This window comes from Anomaloglossus baeobatrachus, chromosome 5 (genome assembly GCF_048569485.1).
Source record: "Anomaloglossus baeobatrachus isolate aAnoBae1 chromosome 5, aAnoBae1.hap1, whole genome shotgun sequence".
Classification (NCBI taxonomy): domain Eukaryota; kingdom Metazoa; phylum Chordata; class Amphibia; order Anura; family Aromobatidae; genus Anomaloglossus; species Anomaloglossus baeobatrachus.
The window spans coordinates 20,566,249-20,580,948 of NC_134357.1; the positions used below are offsets into that span (position 1 = coordinate 20,566,249).

Here is a 14,700-nt window from a genome sequence, read left to right on the forward strand (position 1 = left end):
CTTCGGGCTGTTTATGGGCCAGGTGCTTGCAGCTCTCCTGCCCTTCGGATTCGGCTACCAGGGAGTGTTTTAAGCCCTGGTGGCCACAGACTCCGATGTCCGAGTCTCTTCGCTGCCTCTCTGCTACTCCTGCTTCCCTGGGCCAAGCTACTCTAGCTCTAGGCCCCAGATCCACAGGACAGCACACTCTGCGTCTGCTCACTGTCACTCCTCTCTACAGACTGACTCTACTTCCTCCCTCAGGTCAGACTTGAGGAAGGCTCCCTGGAATTCCAGGTTCAGAGCTCCCCCTGCTGGCCAGAGGGAGAACTGCGGTGGATGTTAAACTTGCTGGCCAATGGACCTCCCCATTACCTCCAGGCTCAGCATTAACCCTTTGGAAGGGCAATGCTGTTGTGGCGACCAGGTCCTGGGGCGCCACACACCTTATACATGAAAATCCTGATGTTTGGTTCCCTTTAAATGCCTGCTCTTAGAATAGATGATCAGTATCAGATAGGTAGGGCAGTGACAGCCGCACTGATCAGCTTCTATTAAAGGGAATGTCATCTGAACTCCAGGTCCTGAGAATGGCCATTACATGGTATATGGAGCTGTGCTGTTCTGGCTCTGTACAATGTATAATACCTGTAGCTGTGTAAAAACAAAAAACACAACACAAGAAAGAAAAGTGATGTAAAAAATGTGGTAACATTTGACTGTCCGATCCTGGCTGAAAGTAGGGTCGCACCCTAAATCTTAATTATTTGTAGTATTTTAAGGGTTTATATAATTTTGCACTTTGTAGGGATTCACTTGCTTTAAAACAGCTGATAGGATTCACACAGGCACATAATCAAAGGTTTATTATACGTCCACCAGAACAGAAAATAACAGCCTTTCTCTGGCATAAATGTGACGCCTGTCTGGAACCACAGTCTCAGAATGGCTGTTACGGACAGGTTAGAGGAAAGCCGCTCACTAAGCAGGATCCCAAGAACCCCGAAACCCTTTAACCCCCTATACAGGGCCCCGGAGATCGCTACTAGTGATGGGTGAACCCCCGATGTTCGTGTTCAGGAGACTCGCCCGAATGTTTTGTAAAGTTCGGGTTCTGAGATAACGCAAACTTGCATTCGATCACTGAACTTGGACTTTACAGTTATGGGATGGGGCTGTAAAATAAAGAATATAGTTAATAAACCTTCTCATTATACTTACAGGTCCCATGACGCGTCCTGCAGACTCTGTCTCTTGTCCGCTTCTGCTTTTGGGTCCGATCATTGTTGTGCCCCCCGGTAACCACCACTGACTAAAGGACCTTCCAAGACGTCATAGCCATGACCAGTCAGGTGTGAATGTTGTATTATTTCGTTGGTTACAGACTGGTCACATGGCTATGACGTCATGGAAGGTCTTGTAATCAACGAGGTAACAACAACATTCACACCAGACTGGTCACATGGCTATGACATCATGAAAGGTCCCGTAGTGTCAGTGCAGTGGACATTACACGGGGGCACAGCTGACCGGCATCAGCTATGCACTCGGGTGAAGTCTCTGACTGCTCTCAGCTGAGTCTGTGTGAGCAGACATGTGTTTCTCTCCTCCACAGATGTGGCAGAGCTGAAGATGCTCACCCGCCTTTGGACTACATTGAAGGGGTTTATTTTGGGTAATAAAGGTGGAGTCCTAAATGTCTTCTGTTTTATTTATAATAAAATATTTTTTTCTCAGTGTTGGTGTTTTATTTTACTGTTAAAATGACAGACAATCACAGACGTTGTCACAGAGTGGGCGTCTGTGATTGGCTGTTGGAGTAACCTGAAAACAGCCCATACATTCTAGCATCTATACACACATAATAGTGTAAAAATAAATAATTTAAAAAAATGACGTAGCACTCTGTAGTATTTTTCATTCTTAGCGCAGATAAAGCGTACGGCTATGGGCTGCCACCCCCATCTGCCTGGATTTACCTTGGCTGGCAATCAAAATACAGGAAGCCCATTAATTTTTTAATTATTTAAAAAAATAAATAAATAAAAAAGCGTGGGCTCCCACCATATTTTGATCGCTAGTCAGGTAAAACCAGGCAGCTGGGGGCTGGGATTCTCAGCGTGTTAATGCCTAAGCATTCTGGGCCCCCACGCTAAAAACCGCAGACCGCAGCCGTCCCTAGAAATGGCGCATTGTTTCTTTCCATTTCCAGGCGCTTTACCCGGCTCATCCAGCGGCCCTAATGGCGGTGGCATGCTGGGTAATAAAGGGGTTAATACCAGCTTTGTATTCTCAGCTGGTACTAAGCCCGAAATTCATAACGTGACACCAAATTAGACATGGCCACCATGAATTTCTAGTAAACAGTAAAAAAAAACAAAACACAACACATAGAAAATGTTTTTTTATTAGAAATAAAACAAAAAAAACATTTAGACTCCATCTTTATTATAAAAAATTCCTTAGTCCTACGTAGTCCACAGGAAAATCAATGTCAGCTCTTCTTCATCACTCTGTATAGAAAAGCGTCTATACAGAGAGAGTAATGTCAGCTCTGCTTCATCATTCTGTACAGACAAGAATTATGCAGAGTGAGAAGCAGAGAGTGCAATGTCAGCTGAGCTTCATCACTCTGCACAGACAAGCATCTATACAGAGTGAGAAGCAGGCTGACACTGAATGTATGATTCCACTTGCGTATGACTTGTGCAAGTCTCGCATCGGCATCACCCGGCATGGCCTGATGCTCTCCTGATGGAAGCGGGTCAGCTGCACCGAAATACATGCTGCCGACCCGCTCCTTCCTGTGAGGAGATTGTACGCTGTGCCGGGTGATGCCAATGAGAGACTTGTACAGTGACAGCCCAATTTCAATTGAGTCCATCCTCATGGACTCAGGTGAACCCTGAAGTCACCGCGAATATGGCCGAAAACAGCCGAAGACTGCCAAGTGACAAGCAGTGCAGTGAATACCCCAGAAGTTAACAGGACCTTCCATGACGTCATAGCCATGTCACCAGTCTGTAACCCAATATCTGTACAACATTCACAACAGATTGGTCACATGGCTATGATGTCATGGAAGCTCCTTTAGTCAGTGGTGGTGTCATGCTGTACAAAGGCTAGTAAGATAGTAGCACTATCCACAGCAGGAACAGTGTCGCCTGGTGACCGAAGCAGAAGTCACAGGAGTGGACTCCGGTGGGGATGTGACAATAAAGGAACAAAATAAACAGTCCATGTACAGCCATATGTGGGCTAAATGTCCAGTTCTCACTGCAGGAGGAATAATGGAAAAGTTTCTTTCAGCTAGCAGATCAAGGTCCACACCAAGCCCAGTGTGCTCTACATTCACTGGTTACTCATCAGCTCCAAGACCGCTCAGGCACTGGTCTTCAGTCCACCACTAACCAACCTTTTTACCTTTCTAACTCCAGACTGCTCAGCTCCCCAGCTGACCTTCCAGTGAACACCTAGCCTGGCTTTCTACACATAGCTAGCTAGGTGCTCCTAATTAAGACCTGCAGTGCTAGGAATTAACCCAGTCCTACCTGGCTTTGCTATAATGTGTTCGTCTTCTTTCCATACAGCTCTGCTGATATTTTCTACATGAAATTATTTTATTGGCTGACCCATCGAGAATGGATAAGGCCCGTGACAAAATGGCAGAAAGGCTATTACACCTCACCCTAGAGATCGTCTTCCGAATTACTGGAGAGGTGATGTGTCATCATCAGAATTTCTCAAATTATTCTCATCTATGGTAACAACATGTCTAATTATTTCTATTACGGTGTCTCCATATTAAGGATTATTCGATAGTGAAGAACACCTCTAGTGAGCGCTGTCAGGCCCATTTGTCTAAAGGACGAGGAGGAACCCTGAACCCAATCATGGGGTCTCCACCGCACCCTCTGATACATGAAGAAATCAATGAGCAGAAGATCCTAGAACTCACCTACAAGATGATTGAGCTGCTGACTGGAGAGGTGACACTGCTGGGAATGCTGGGACATTATACAGTAACGCTATGAAGGGATCGGGGGATGACGGTATCATTGTATGTGTCAGGTTCCTATAAGGTGTCAGGATGTCACCGTCTATTTCTCCATGGAGGAGTGGGAGTATCTAGAAGGGCACAAGGATCAGTACAAGGACGTCATGATGGACGAGAATCCGCCCCGCACATCCCCAGGTAATAGACAGGACTAAATATTCATGGCCTATAATTATCTGTATGTAAAGAATGAATTCAGTTCCTGTATGTGTTTCCCACAGTTCTATCCAGTGAGAGGACAACACCGGAAAGATGTCCCCGTCCTCTTCTTCCTCTAGATAATCAGGTAGATGGAGACAGAGTTCATGAAACTTTCCCTATGATCAGTGGTGTAGCTAAAGGTTCAGCTCATGGGGGCGAAACATCTGAGTGGGCCCCTAACCAGGTAACCATGATAACTATGGTGGACAGACTAATCGTGCGTATAGTGGAACCTCAGCAGATGACACTGATATTACCGCTATATGGTGACTATATAGTGGTAGATATCGGTGCTGCAGCACGTACAAGAGATCACAGTGCTGTTCTAGATGGTGACTTACAGCTGACGTTTTTTCGCATGGAATTGTTCACCTTTTCCATCTTTTCTACCTGGCCCAGACTGACATGACAACGTCTTCCAGCCACAATTCGTCGACAGAGATTACAACAAAGACACTAATCCCAACAAGCACAAACTCCTCATCCTGCCCTCACCCCAATACTGAGCCGCTGCTGTTGCATATGTCCCTATTACTGCACCTGCTGTGTGGTACAGTAATCGTGCTCCTCTTACTGCCCTATATAGCAATGCCACCACTGTGCCCCCCACATACTAATACCCCTACTGTGCCCCCACAGTATGATGTTCCCATAGCTCCTTCTATACACAGTATAATGCCTCTACACCTCCCCTATACACAGTATGAAGTACTCATAGCTCCCTATACACAGTATGATGGGCCTACAGTTCCCCCAAAACAATGGTCCACACACTGTATAATGGCCATCACAGTAGCCGACACACTAATTAATTGTCCCCGCAGTAGCCCCCACATTGTATATTGGCTTCAATAGTAGCTCCCACACTGTATGAGGGCCCCCAAAGTAGTCCCCACAGTATATGACAGCCCAAACATTAGCTCCCATACTGTAGAAAGGGCCCCTATTAGCTCCCACACTGTATAATGACTCCTACATTATACCCCCACACTGTAGAAGTCTCCCCCCCACACCAGTGGCATAACTAGAGTCTGATGGACCCCGATACAACATTGACATGTTTATGTCATATGTACGGGCCCTTGCAGCTTTCTGAATACTATAAAGACATGTGTTACACCCCCTTCATTATGCAGTAATGTCCCCCATCCTGGTATATACTGTATAGTATGTCCCCATCCAGGTGTACATGGGCCCCAAGCCTGGTGCATATGGACCACCAGTTTTGTGTATATGGACCTCCAGCCTGGTGTATATGGGCCCCCAAAATGGGCCTCATTCTGGTGTATATGAACTTCCAGCATGGGACCCATGCTAGTATATATGGGTCCCCACCCTAGGCCCCATGCTGGTATATATGTGCCCCCACCCTGGGCCCCATGCTGGTATATATGAGCTCCCATCCTGGTATATATGGGCCTCTAGCCTGCCCTGACCTGGTATATATGGGCCTGCAGCTTGTATATATGGGCTCCCAGCCTGGACCCCATGCTAGTATATATGGGCCCCCAGCCTAGGTATATATATCCCCTGTTCTGCATTAAAAAAATAAATTATATACTCACCTGCTCCAGCATGTCTTGAGCGCGCGGGCAGGACATCACGCGCACAAGACATCAGAGTCCCGGCGCTTTGCGTTGACGTCACTACACTGTGACTCTGATGTCCTGAGTGTGTGCTGTCATCAGCAGCAGTGTAGGTAGATCGTGTTTCCTCAGTACTGCCGCAGAGGTTAACTATGTCGGCGCGCTGTGCATGCCGATATACTTACCGGTAGCGCTACTCCGGGTGGGCTCGGCGGGCCCCCCTGTGGGCCCCTCCCTGGAGTATGGGGCCCAGGGCGGCTGCACCCTCTGCCCCCCCGGTAGCTACGCTACTGCTTATGATGTATGAAGGTCTTGTTGAAAGTTCAGTCTTGATTCTTGCAATCACGACTATTTAACAACAGAATTGTGATGCCAACCACTGCTTATGGGAAGTATGGACAGAAGAGTAGTCAGGAAAGCCGGGGTTTAGTAATGGGAGGACACGTATGAACACAAGGAGTAAGCAGGGGCGTAGTCAGGTCAATATCCAAGGATCAGAAATCCAGGAGCACCTAATAAGTTCAGGGAGCAAGCAAAAACGTGGTCAGGTAACGGTCCGAGGTCAATAGGCAGGAGGTCACGACAGGAACAGGGAGTGGGCAGATTGGAGACAAATAACAGTCTGGGGTAAGAAAACAAAGATCAGAACACTAGCAGAGACACAAGCCAACAGCACAACTGCAGAACCAGAGAATACAACTGGCAAGGTTCTGGGCGAGCATGCTCATTAAAGAAGCCTGAGCAATTACCAGGAAGGTGGAACATCTGAGTAATGAGCACCAACATGGAATCCAGTGCTGTCAATCAAACTGCTAGCTCAGTAACTCAGGAAAGCGCAGCAGAGTATCTCCAAAGGCAAGATGCTCTGCGCAGAGGAATTGTGTCACTGCCAGGTCTGTAATCCATGAAAACACAGCAGAGCATCTTCAAGTCTGCAAGATGCTCTGCAAAGAGGAATCGTGAGAAGAATATAATTTCACCACTATTGCCATGAACTACAATGGTTTATTCCCCAAACCACCATAGGTAATACACCCAACGCTGAAACTATCTGTTGTCACATCTGTCATTGAGAGGGATTCACAATACATAAAAAGTAAGATAAAAATAAAACATATAAAAACACATGGCCTTACCAGCTTTGAAAAGGTTTGGTAAATTTTTGCAAGTTTTTCCCAGCTCTGTCAAAATGGGTGGAGCAGGGCAAGACAGGGGGCGCAGCGGGGATGTGACACCACAGCTCGTGTAAACCATGACAAGCTGTGACATTCTTTACACCAGAATTCTTAAGGCCGCTTTACACGCTACGACATCGCTAATGCGATGTCGTTGGGGTCACGGAATTGGTGACGCACATCCGGCCGCTGTAGCGACACCTATGAGCGATTTTGAATCGTCGCAAAAACGTTCAAAATCGCTCATCGGTGACATGGGGGTCCCTTCTCAAATATTGCTGCTGCAGCGTGTACGATGTTGTTCCTCGTTCCTGCGGCAGCACACATCGCTACGTGTGACACCGCAGGAACGAGGAATCTCACCTTATCTGTCGCCGCCCGCAATGCGGAAGGAAGGAGGTGGGCGGGATGTTGCGTCCCGCTCATCTTCGCCCCTCCGCTTTGATTGGGCGGCCGCTTAGTGACGTCACTGTGACGCCAAACTAACCGCCCCCTTAGAAAGGGCTAGGCAGGTAAGTAGTGTGACGGGTCCGGGCGATGTTGTGCGCCACGGGCAGCGATTTGCCCGTGTCGCACAACCGAAGGGGGCGGGTACCCACGCTAGCGATATCGATACCGATATCGCAGCGTGTAAAGTGGCCTTTACTCCAGTCAGGGACTAGAGTAAGATGTCTGGCACGGTGAAGAGGTGTACACCACTCAGACACACCATCATCAAGACTGTCGAGAAAATCGGCGTTTGTGATTCATGAATTTTGCGCAAAATTAGAAAAGCTCAATATTTTTGTCTTTTATTTGTGCAAAAAGTCACATATTCTGATAAAATGTCGAAAAATTTGTGGATGGCTGCTGTGTTCGGACATACATAAAAACACTCCAAGAGAGGAGTGGTGTACTTTTGAACGAAAATATGTGAGTTTTTGAAAAGTAGCAACTGATAAATCAAGAACATCTGGAAAGCTCAGACCCTAAAAACCATGGTGAACATTAAAAAAAACAAACTGCCAAACATGTAAAATAGACTTTAAAAAAGGTGAAAATTAAAAGAATAGTGTGTAAATGAAAAACATGACAAAAAAGGTGCAAATGCAACAGTAAATTGGGCCCATAGTCTTGTAATCTTCATGATAAAATTAGTGGCCAGGAGAAAAAAAAAATTTAAAAAAAATAAAGCAATTACAGAGTACTGGTGTTACCAGAACTGTGGTGATTAAAAAAAAAAAATAACCAAAAAAATCTCCAATTTTGTTTTGATTTCTACATATTTTGATCAGGATGAAGATCTGAACTATAATAATGCTCCAGACCTAATAATAAAAGTAGAGGAGATGGATGTCTGGGATGATGAGCAGCGCGCAGAGGAGATTCCTACAGATAACGGCTCCGGTGAGTGCCAAATGCAGATTACAGGCACTTATACTGCACTTTCACTGGCTGCAACAATTCTGGAACATTTTTTAAATGTATCTAGCACTAGAGTTTCGAATGTTTAAAGCTAGAATTTTACAATTTGCTTGAGGTCAATCAGTCAATCGTGATAAAAATGCATCTAAATTCGCAGCAATAATGGACGCACCAGATTATAGGACACACCCCAAATGTAGAGAAAAAAAAGGTAAAAAAAGGGGGGGGATTCTGTCTTATAATGCAGTGGTGTCTTCCTGGGGGAGGAGTGTTAGCGGTGGTAGAGCGGTGTCACAAGAGGCAGGGGCGGTGGTGTACCAGGGTAGGTGTCTCGGATGCTCGCTGCGGGCTCTGTGAGGCAGGAACATCCAGAAACTGTTGGCAGTGCGGTCTTCAAAGAAATGGCGCCTGTAGTCGACGCATGCATAGATTGAGCTGTCGGCTCAATGACGACCCAAGATCTCATCTGCGCATGCACCTCCTCCGAACGCCATATTCCTTGTGTCCACTACTGGGAGATCAGTGGGTCAGATGCGGCGCATGCACAGATGAGATCTTAAGCCGAGAGCTCAATGTGCGCATGTGCTTGACTCCGGGCGGCATTATTTGAAGCTCGCACAGCCAACATTTTTAGGATGGACCCTCACTGTCTGTAGCGAACACTATCACTGCCCGCAGCACAGTGCACAGCCCGCAGCATTGCCCTTGCCTCCTGTGACCCTTCTCCACCACCTCCCGGTAAGCTACATTTGGCTTATAAGATACACCCCTCATTTTCCTTCCAAATTTTTGGGAGGAAGAGTGCATTTTATAATCCAAAAAATATGGTATATTTACTAATGTGTCGAGTAAGAATACCAGTACTGTTGAAAATGAGGATTTCTTGGTAAATAATATACAAGAAAAATCAGTAAGTAACTTTAAAAAAGAAGCAATGATTTTCTTTGTTCATATTTAAATGTGCGAATTATAGATTCAGACTGAAGGCAGCAAAATCAATTAGAAAAACAGGTGGAAACTAAGTATAAGGAAACGTGTGAAACAAACCAGAATATGTGTTACACCTTAGATTCCTTATAGTACCCCCTTTTACTTTGACTACTTTATACCCCTTTGGCAGTCTCTTTTCATCTTCAGATTGATGAATCTGTCACATGGAATGGTTAAAATGAACAGGTATGCCACATCAAGTAGTCATACGTGTCAGAAAGTGTTTGCGACCATCAGATGTGTTTTTCAGAGACAGTATTGATACACAGCTCTATACAGTGCTGAGCTCCATTCCGTATCTAAGCTAGAATATAGCAAGAACCACTCAATTAAGAGGAACTACAGTCCTTCATTACTTTAGGACATGAAGGTTAGTCAGTCTGGAAAATTGCTAATGCCTTGAATGTATTCTTAAGGGCAATTATGAAAACCATCACACGCCACAATCTATGGTGAAACTTACTCACATGAGTAGCACTCGAGGAAAGAAAAACTGAGAATTACCTCTGCTGCAGAGGATAAGTTCATCACAATTACTAGCCTCAGATAACACAAATTGACTGCACCTTAGATATCAGCCCTAATAAATGATACACAGACAAGTAGCAGACACATATCAACATCAACTTAACCAGAGGGGACTGCGAGAAGAAGTACTAATGGTCAAATTGCTGTAAACAAATAGGTATTGAGGACTGCAAACAATACGAGTAGACTTGTTAGGGCAGAGAAACACAAGGACTGATTATTAGAACAGTGAAAATCTGTACTATAGTCCAATGAGTCAAAATTTGAGATTTTTTTTGTCATAACTAAGATATCTGTATAAGACAAAGAAAAGATGAGCAGATAGTTTTTACATTTGTGGTCTCCACAATGAGGTATGGAGGGGGAGGTGTGATGGTGTGGGGATGTTTTGCTGATGATGCTGTTGGTGATTATTACAAATTCATGGCACCCTTGACCAGCATGGCTACCACAGCATTCTGCAATGAACACCTACCCATCTGCAACAGGACAATACCCCAACACACATGCAAGCTATGTAAGGGTGATGTGACCAAGAAGGATAGGAATCGAGTGCTGCATTGGATGCCATAATGTTCTCAATAATCCAGCCTCAACTCAGTAGAGATGGTTTGTCATGAGCTGGACACAGAATGAAGGCAGAGCCGCTAAGAAGTTCTAAGCAACTCTAGGAACTCCTCCAAGACTGTTTAAAGCCATTCCAGGTGACGACCTGATGAAGCTTCTGGAGAGAATGTCAACGGGGTATGATGTTGTCATCAAGGTAAAAGGTGTCACTTTGAAAAATCTAAAGTTTGTTTCTCACATGTTTCCCTACTCATTGTTTCCATATGTGTTCACTTGTAGCTTTGCTGCCTTCAATCTGATTTTACAAAGTGCACAGTGCCACAGTTCAATATGAGCATGGAAAACAATTGTATGAACAGATATGTCCAAACTTTTGACCAAAAGTATAAATGCAACATTTTGTTTTTGTTCCCATTTTTCATGAGCTGAACTCAAAGATCTAAGAGTTTTTTTCAGTGTCCACGAAAGGACTTTTTCTTTCAAATATTGTTCACAAATTTGTGTAAATCTGTGTTAGTGAGCACTTCTCCTCTGCAGATATAATCCATCCACCTCACAAGTGTGGCATATCAAGATGCTGATTAGACAGCATGATTTTTGCACAGGTGTGTCCTAGGCTGGCCACAATAAAAACCCACTTTATAAAAATAGTAACAAATTTTGCTCTTTACAGATGACTTAACTAGGATCTCGAAAAAACATCTGATGTCTACAAATTTTAAAGAAGAGGATTATGACATCACCCAATATTCACATGAACAACATGGTATTTTTCCAGATAAAGTCTCAGCCCTTCACAGGGCTGATCTACAATCTAAGCCTTTTGAGAAGGTATTATCTTCTCATATATCACAGACTGTTCAGAACAATAAAATTCACATAGGAAGTGTGGATCAACAGAGATCTCAGAAAGGAGAAAAGCCGTTTGTATGTTCGGAATGTGGAAAATGTTTTCGCCATAAATCCTATCTTGTTATACATGAGAGAATTCACACAGGGGAGAAGCCATACTCATGTTCAGAATGCGGGAAATGTTTTATCCAGAAATCGCATCTCGATAAACATGAGAAAAGTCACACAGGAGAGAAGCCATTTGTATGTTCAGAATGTGGGAAATGTTTTAACCACAAAACAAATCTTGTTTTACATCAGAGAATTCACACAGGGGAGAAGCCATATTCATGTTCAGAATGTGGGAAATGTTTTACAGATCAATCAAATCTTGCTAAACATCAGAGAAGTCACAAAGGGGAGAAGCCATATTCATGTCTAGAATGTAGGAAATGCTTTATCCAAAAATCGGATCTTCTTATACATCAGAGAACTCACACTGGGGAGAAGCCATTTTCATGCTCAGAATGTGGAAAATGTTTTACTGATCAATCAAATCTTATTAAACACGAGAGAAGTCACAAAGAGGAGAAGCCCTATTCATGTTCCCAATGTGGAAAATATTTTAACCAAAAAGCACATTTTATTATACATATGAGAAGTCACACAGGAGAGAAGCCATTTTCATGTTCAGAATGTGGGAAATATTTTAACCAGAAATCACATCTTACAACGCATCAGAGAAGTCACTCAGGGGAGAGGCCATTTTTATGTTCTGAATGTGGGAAATCTTTTACTCGGAAATCAATTCTTCTTAAACATCAAAAAATTCACGTAGGGAAGTAGCAGTTTTCTTTTTTCACTTTTTTATTGAAAAATCAGACAAGATAAATAAAATAGTCACAATAAAGCTGAACGTACAAGAGAAAGGAAACAAAAGAAGGGAATTTTGTTTACTTACCGTAAATTCCTTTTCTTCTAGCTCCAATTGGGAGACCCAGACAATTGGGTGTATAGCTATTGCCTCTGGAGGCCACACAAAGTATTACACTTAAAAGTGTAAGGCCCCTCCCCTTCTGGCTATACACCCCCAGTGGGATCACTGGCTCACCAGTTTTAGTGCCAAAGCAAGAAGGAGGAAAGCCAATAACTGGTTTAAAGACCAATTCAATCCGAGGAAACATCGGAGAACTGAACCATACCACATGAACAACATGTGTACCCGAAAAAACAGAAAAACCCCGAGAAAACAGGGCGGGTGCTGGGTCTCCCAATTGGAGCTAGAAGAAAAGGAATTTACGGTAAGTAAACAAAATTCCCTTCTTCTTTTTCGCTCCTAATTGGGAGACCCAGACAATTGGGACGTCCAAAAGCAGTCCCTGGGTGGGTAAAAGAATACCTCGTGATAGGGCCGTCAAACAGCCCTTTCCTACAGGTGGGCAATTGCCGCCTGAAGGACTTATCTACCTAGGCTGGCGTCTGCCGAAGCGTAGGTATGCACCTGAAAATGCTTGGTAAAAGTATGCAGACCCAATCAGGTAGGTGCCTGACACACCTGCTGAGCCGTAGCCTGGTGCCGTAATGTCCAGGATGCACCCACGGCTCTGGTAGAATGGGCCTTCGGCCTTGAGAGAACCAGAAGCCCAGTAGAACTGTAGGTTTCAAGAATTGGTTCCTCGATCCCCCGAGCAAGGGTGGATTTGGAAGCTTGCGACTGTTTACGCCGACCAGCGACAAGGACAAAGAGTGCATCCGGGTGGCGCAGGAGCGCCATGCGGGAAGTAGAACCTGAGTGCTCTCACCAGAACCAACAGATGCAAATCTTTCTGAAATTGATGGACTGGACGAGGACACAAAGAAGGTGAGGTGATATCCTGATTGATATGAAAGTGGGATACCACCTTAGGGAGAAATTCCGGAACCGGACGCAGAACTACCCTGTCCTGGTGAAGGACCAGGAAGGGAGTTTGTATGAGAGCGTTGCTAGCTCGGAAACTCTCCTAAGAGACGAGACCGTTACTAGAAGGCCACTTCCCGTGAAAAGCGGGAAGGGAGACATCCTTCAAAGGCTCGAAAGGCGGCATCTGGAGAGCAATTAGAACCTTGTTCAGATCTCAGGGCTCTAACGGCCGCTTGTACGGAGTGCTGAGAAGACAAACTCCCCGTAGGAACGTGCGTACCTGAGGAAGTCGTCGTTTCTGAAAAAATACAGATAGCGCTGAGACTTGTCCCTAAAGGGAACTGAGCGACAATCCATTTTCCTACCTAGATTGCAGGAAGGAAGGAAACATAGACGATGCAACCGGCCAGGGAGAAACACCCTGCGCCGAGCACCGAGATAAGAATATCTTCCACGTCCTGTGGTCAATCTTGGCGGACGTTGGTATGCTAGCCTGTCTCATGGTGGCAACCACGTCCTGAGGTAATCCTGACGACACTAGGTTCCAGGACTCAATGCCACACCATCCGGTTGAGGGCCGTAGAATTCAAATGGAAGAATGGCCCTTGAGACAGCCAGTCTGATTGGTCTGGTAGTGCCCCCGGTTAGCCTACCGTGAGGCACCACAGAACCGAGTACCACAACATCCTCGGCCAATCTGTAGCGACGAGGATGGCGCGGCCGCAGTCGGTCTTGATCTAGCGCAGTACTCTGGGCAACAATGCCAGAGGTGGCACCTAAGGTAGCTGGAACTGCGACCAATGCTGAACTAAGGCGTTTGCCGCCAGAGCTCGATGATTGTGAAAACCGTGCCATGAAGCTGGCACATTATTGTTGTGCCGTGACGCCATTAGATCGACGTCCGGCCTCTGTCAGCGGCGCCAGATCTCCTGAAACCCGTCCGGGTGAGGAGACCATACTCTTTCGGCCACACCTCAGCGACTTAGGAAGTCAACTTCCTAGTTTCCACACTTGGGATGTGAATTGTGGATATGGTGGATGCCGTGTCTTCCACCCACATCAGAACCTGCCGGACTTCCTGGAAGGCTTGCCGGTTGCGCGTTCTTCCTTGGTGGTTGATGTATGCCACCGCTGTGGAGCTGTCCGACTGAAGTCGGATATGCTTGCTTTCCAGCCGCTGTTGGAAGGTTTGTAGGGCAAGATACACTGCTCTGTGTTCAAGAACATTGATCTGAAGGGTGGACTCTTGCTGAGTCCACGTACCCTGAGCGCTGTAGTGGAGAAAAACTGCTCCCCACCCTGATAGACTCGCGTCTGTCGTAACTATCGCCCAGGATGGGGATAGGAAGGACCTTCTTTTTGACCAAGAGGTGGGAAGAAGCCACCACCGTAGAGATTCCTTGGCCGCCTGAGAAAGAACGACGACTCTGTTGAGGGACGTCGACTTTTCGTCCCATTGGCGGAGAATGTCCCATTGTAGTG

General features: G+C 45.5%; 1 protein-coding gene across 1 annotated transcript in view; it reads left to right on the forward strand.

Annotated features, from left to right (window-relative positions):
- LOC142312574 (uncharacterized) overlaps window positions 1–12,284 on the forward strand; it is a 103,260-nt gene extending 90,976 nt beyond the window's left edge. Inside the window, exons 22-27 of the mRNA XM_075351565.1 lie at window positions 3,588–3,698; window positions 3,789–3,968; window positions 4,051–4,174; window positions 4,258–4,322; window positions 8,273–8,384; window positions 11,161–12,284. Of these exons, the coding sequence (XP_075207680.1) occupies window positions 3,588–3,698; window positions 3,789–3,968; window positions 4,051–4,174; window positions 4,258–4,322; window positions 8,273–8,384; window positions 11,161–12,164 (1,596 nt within the window). The 3' untranslated portion in view covers window positions 12,165–12,284. The remainder of the gene's footprint in view (window positions 1–3,587; window positions 3,699–3,788; window positions 3,969–4,050; window positions 4,175–4,257; window positions 4,323–8,272; window positions 8,385–11,160) is intronic.
- Window positions 12,285–14,700: the final 2,416 nt, after the last annotated feature.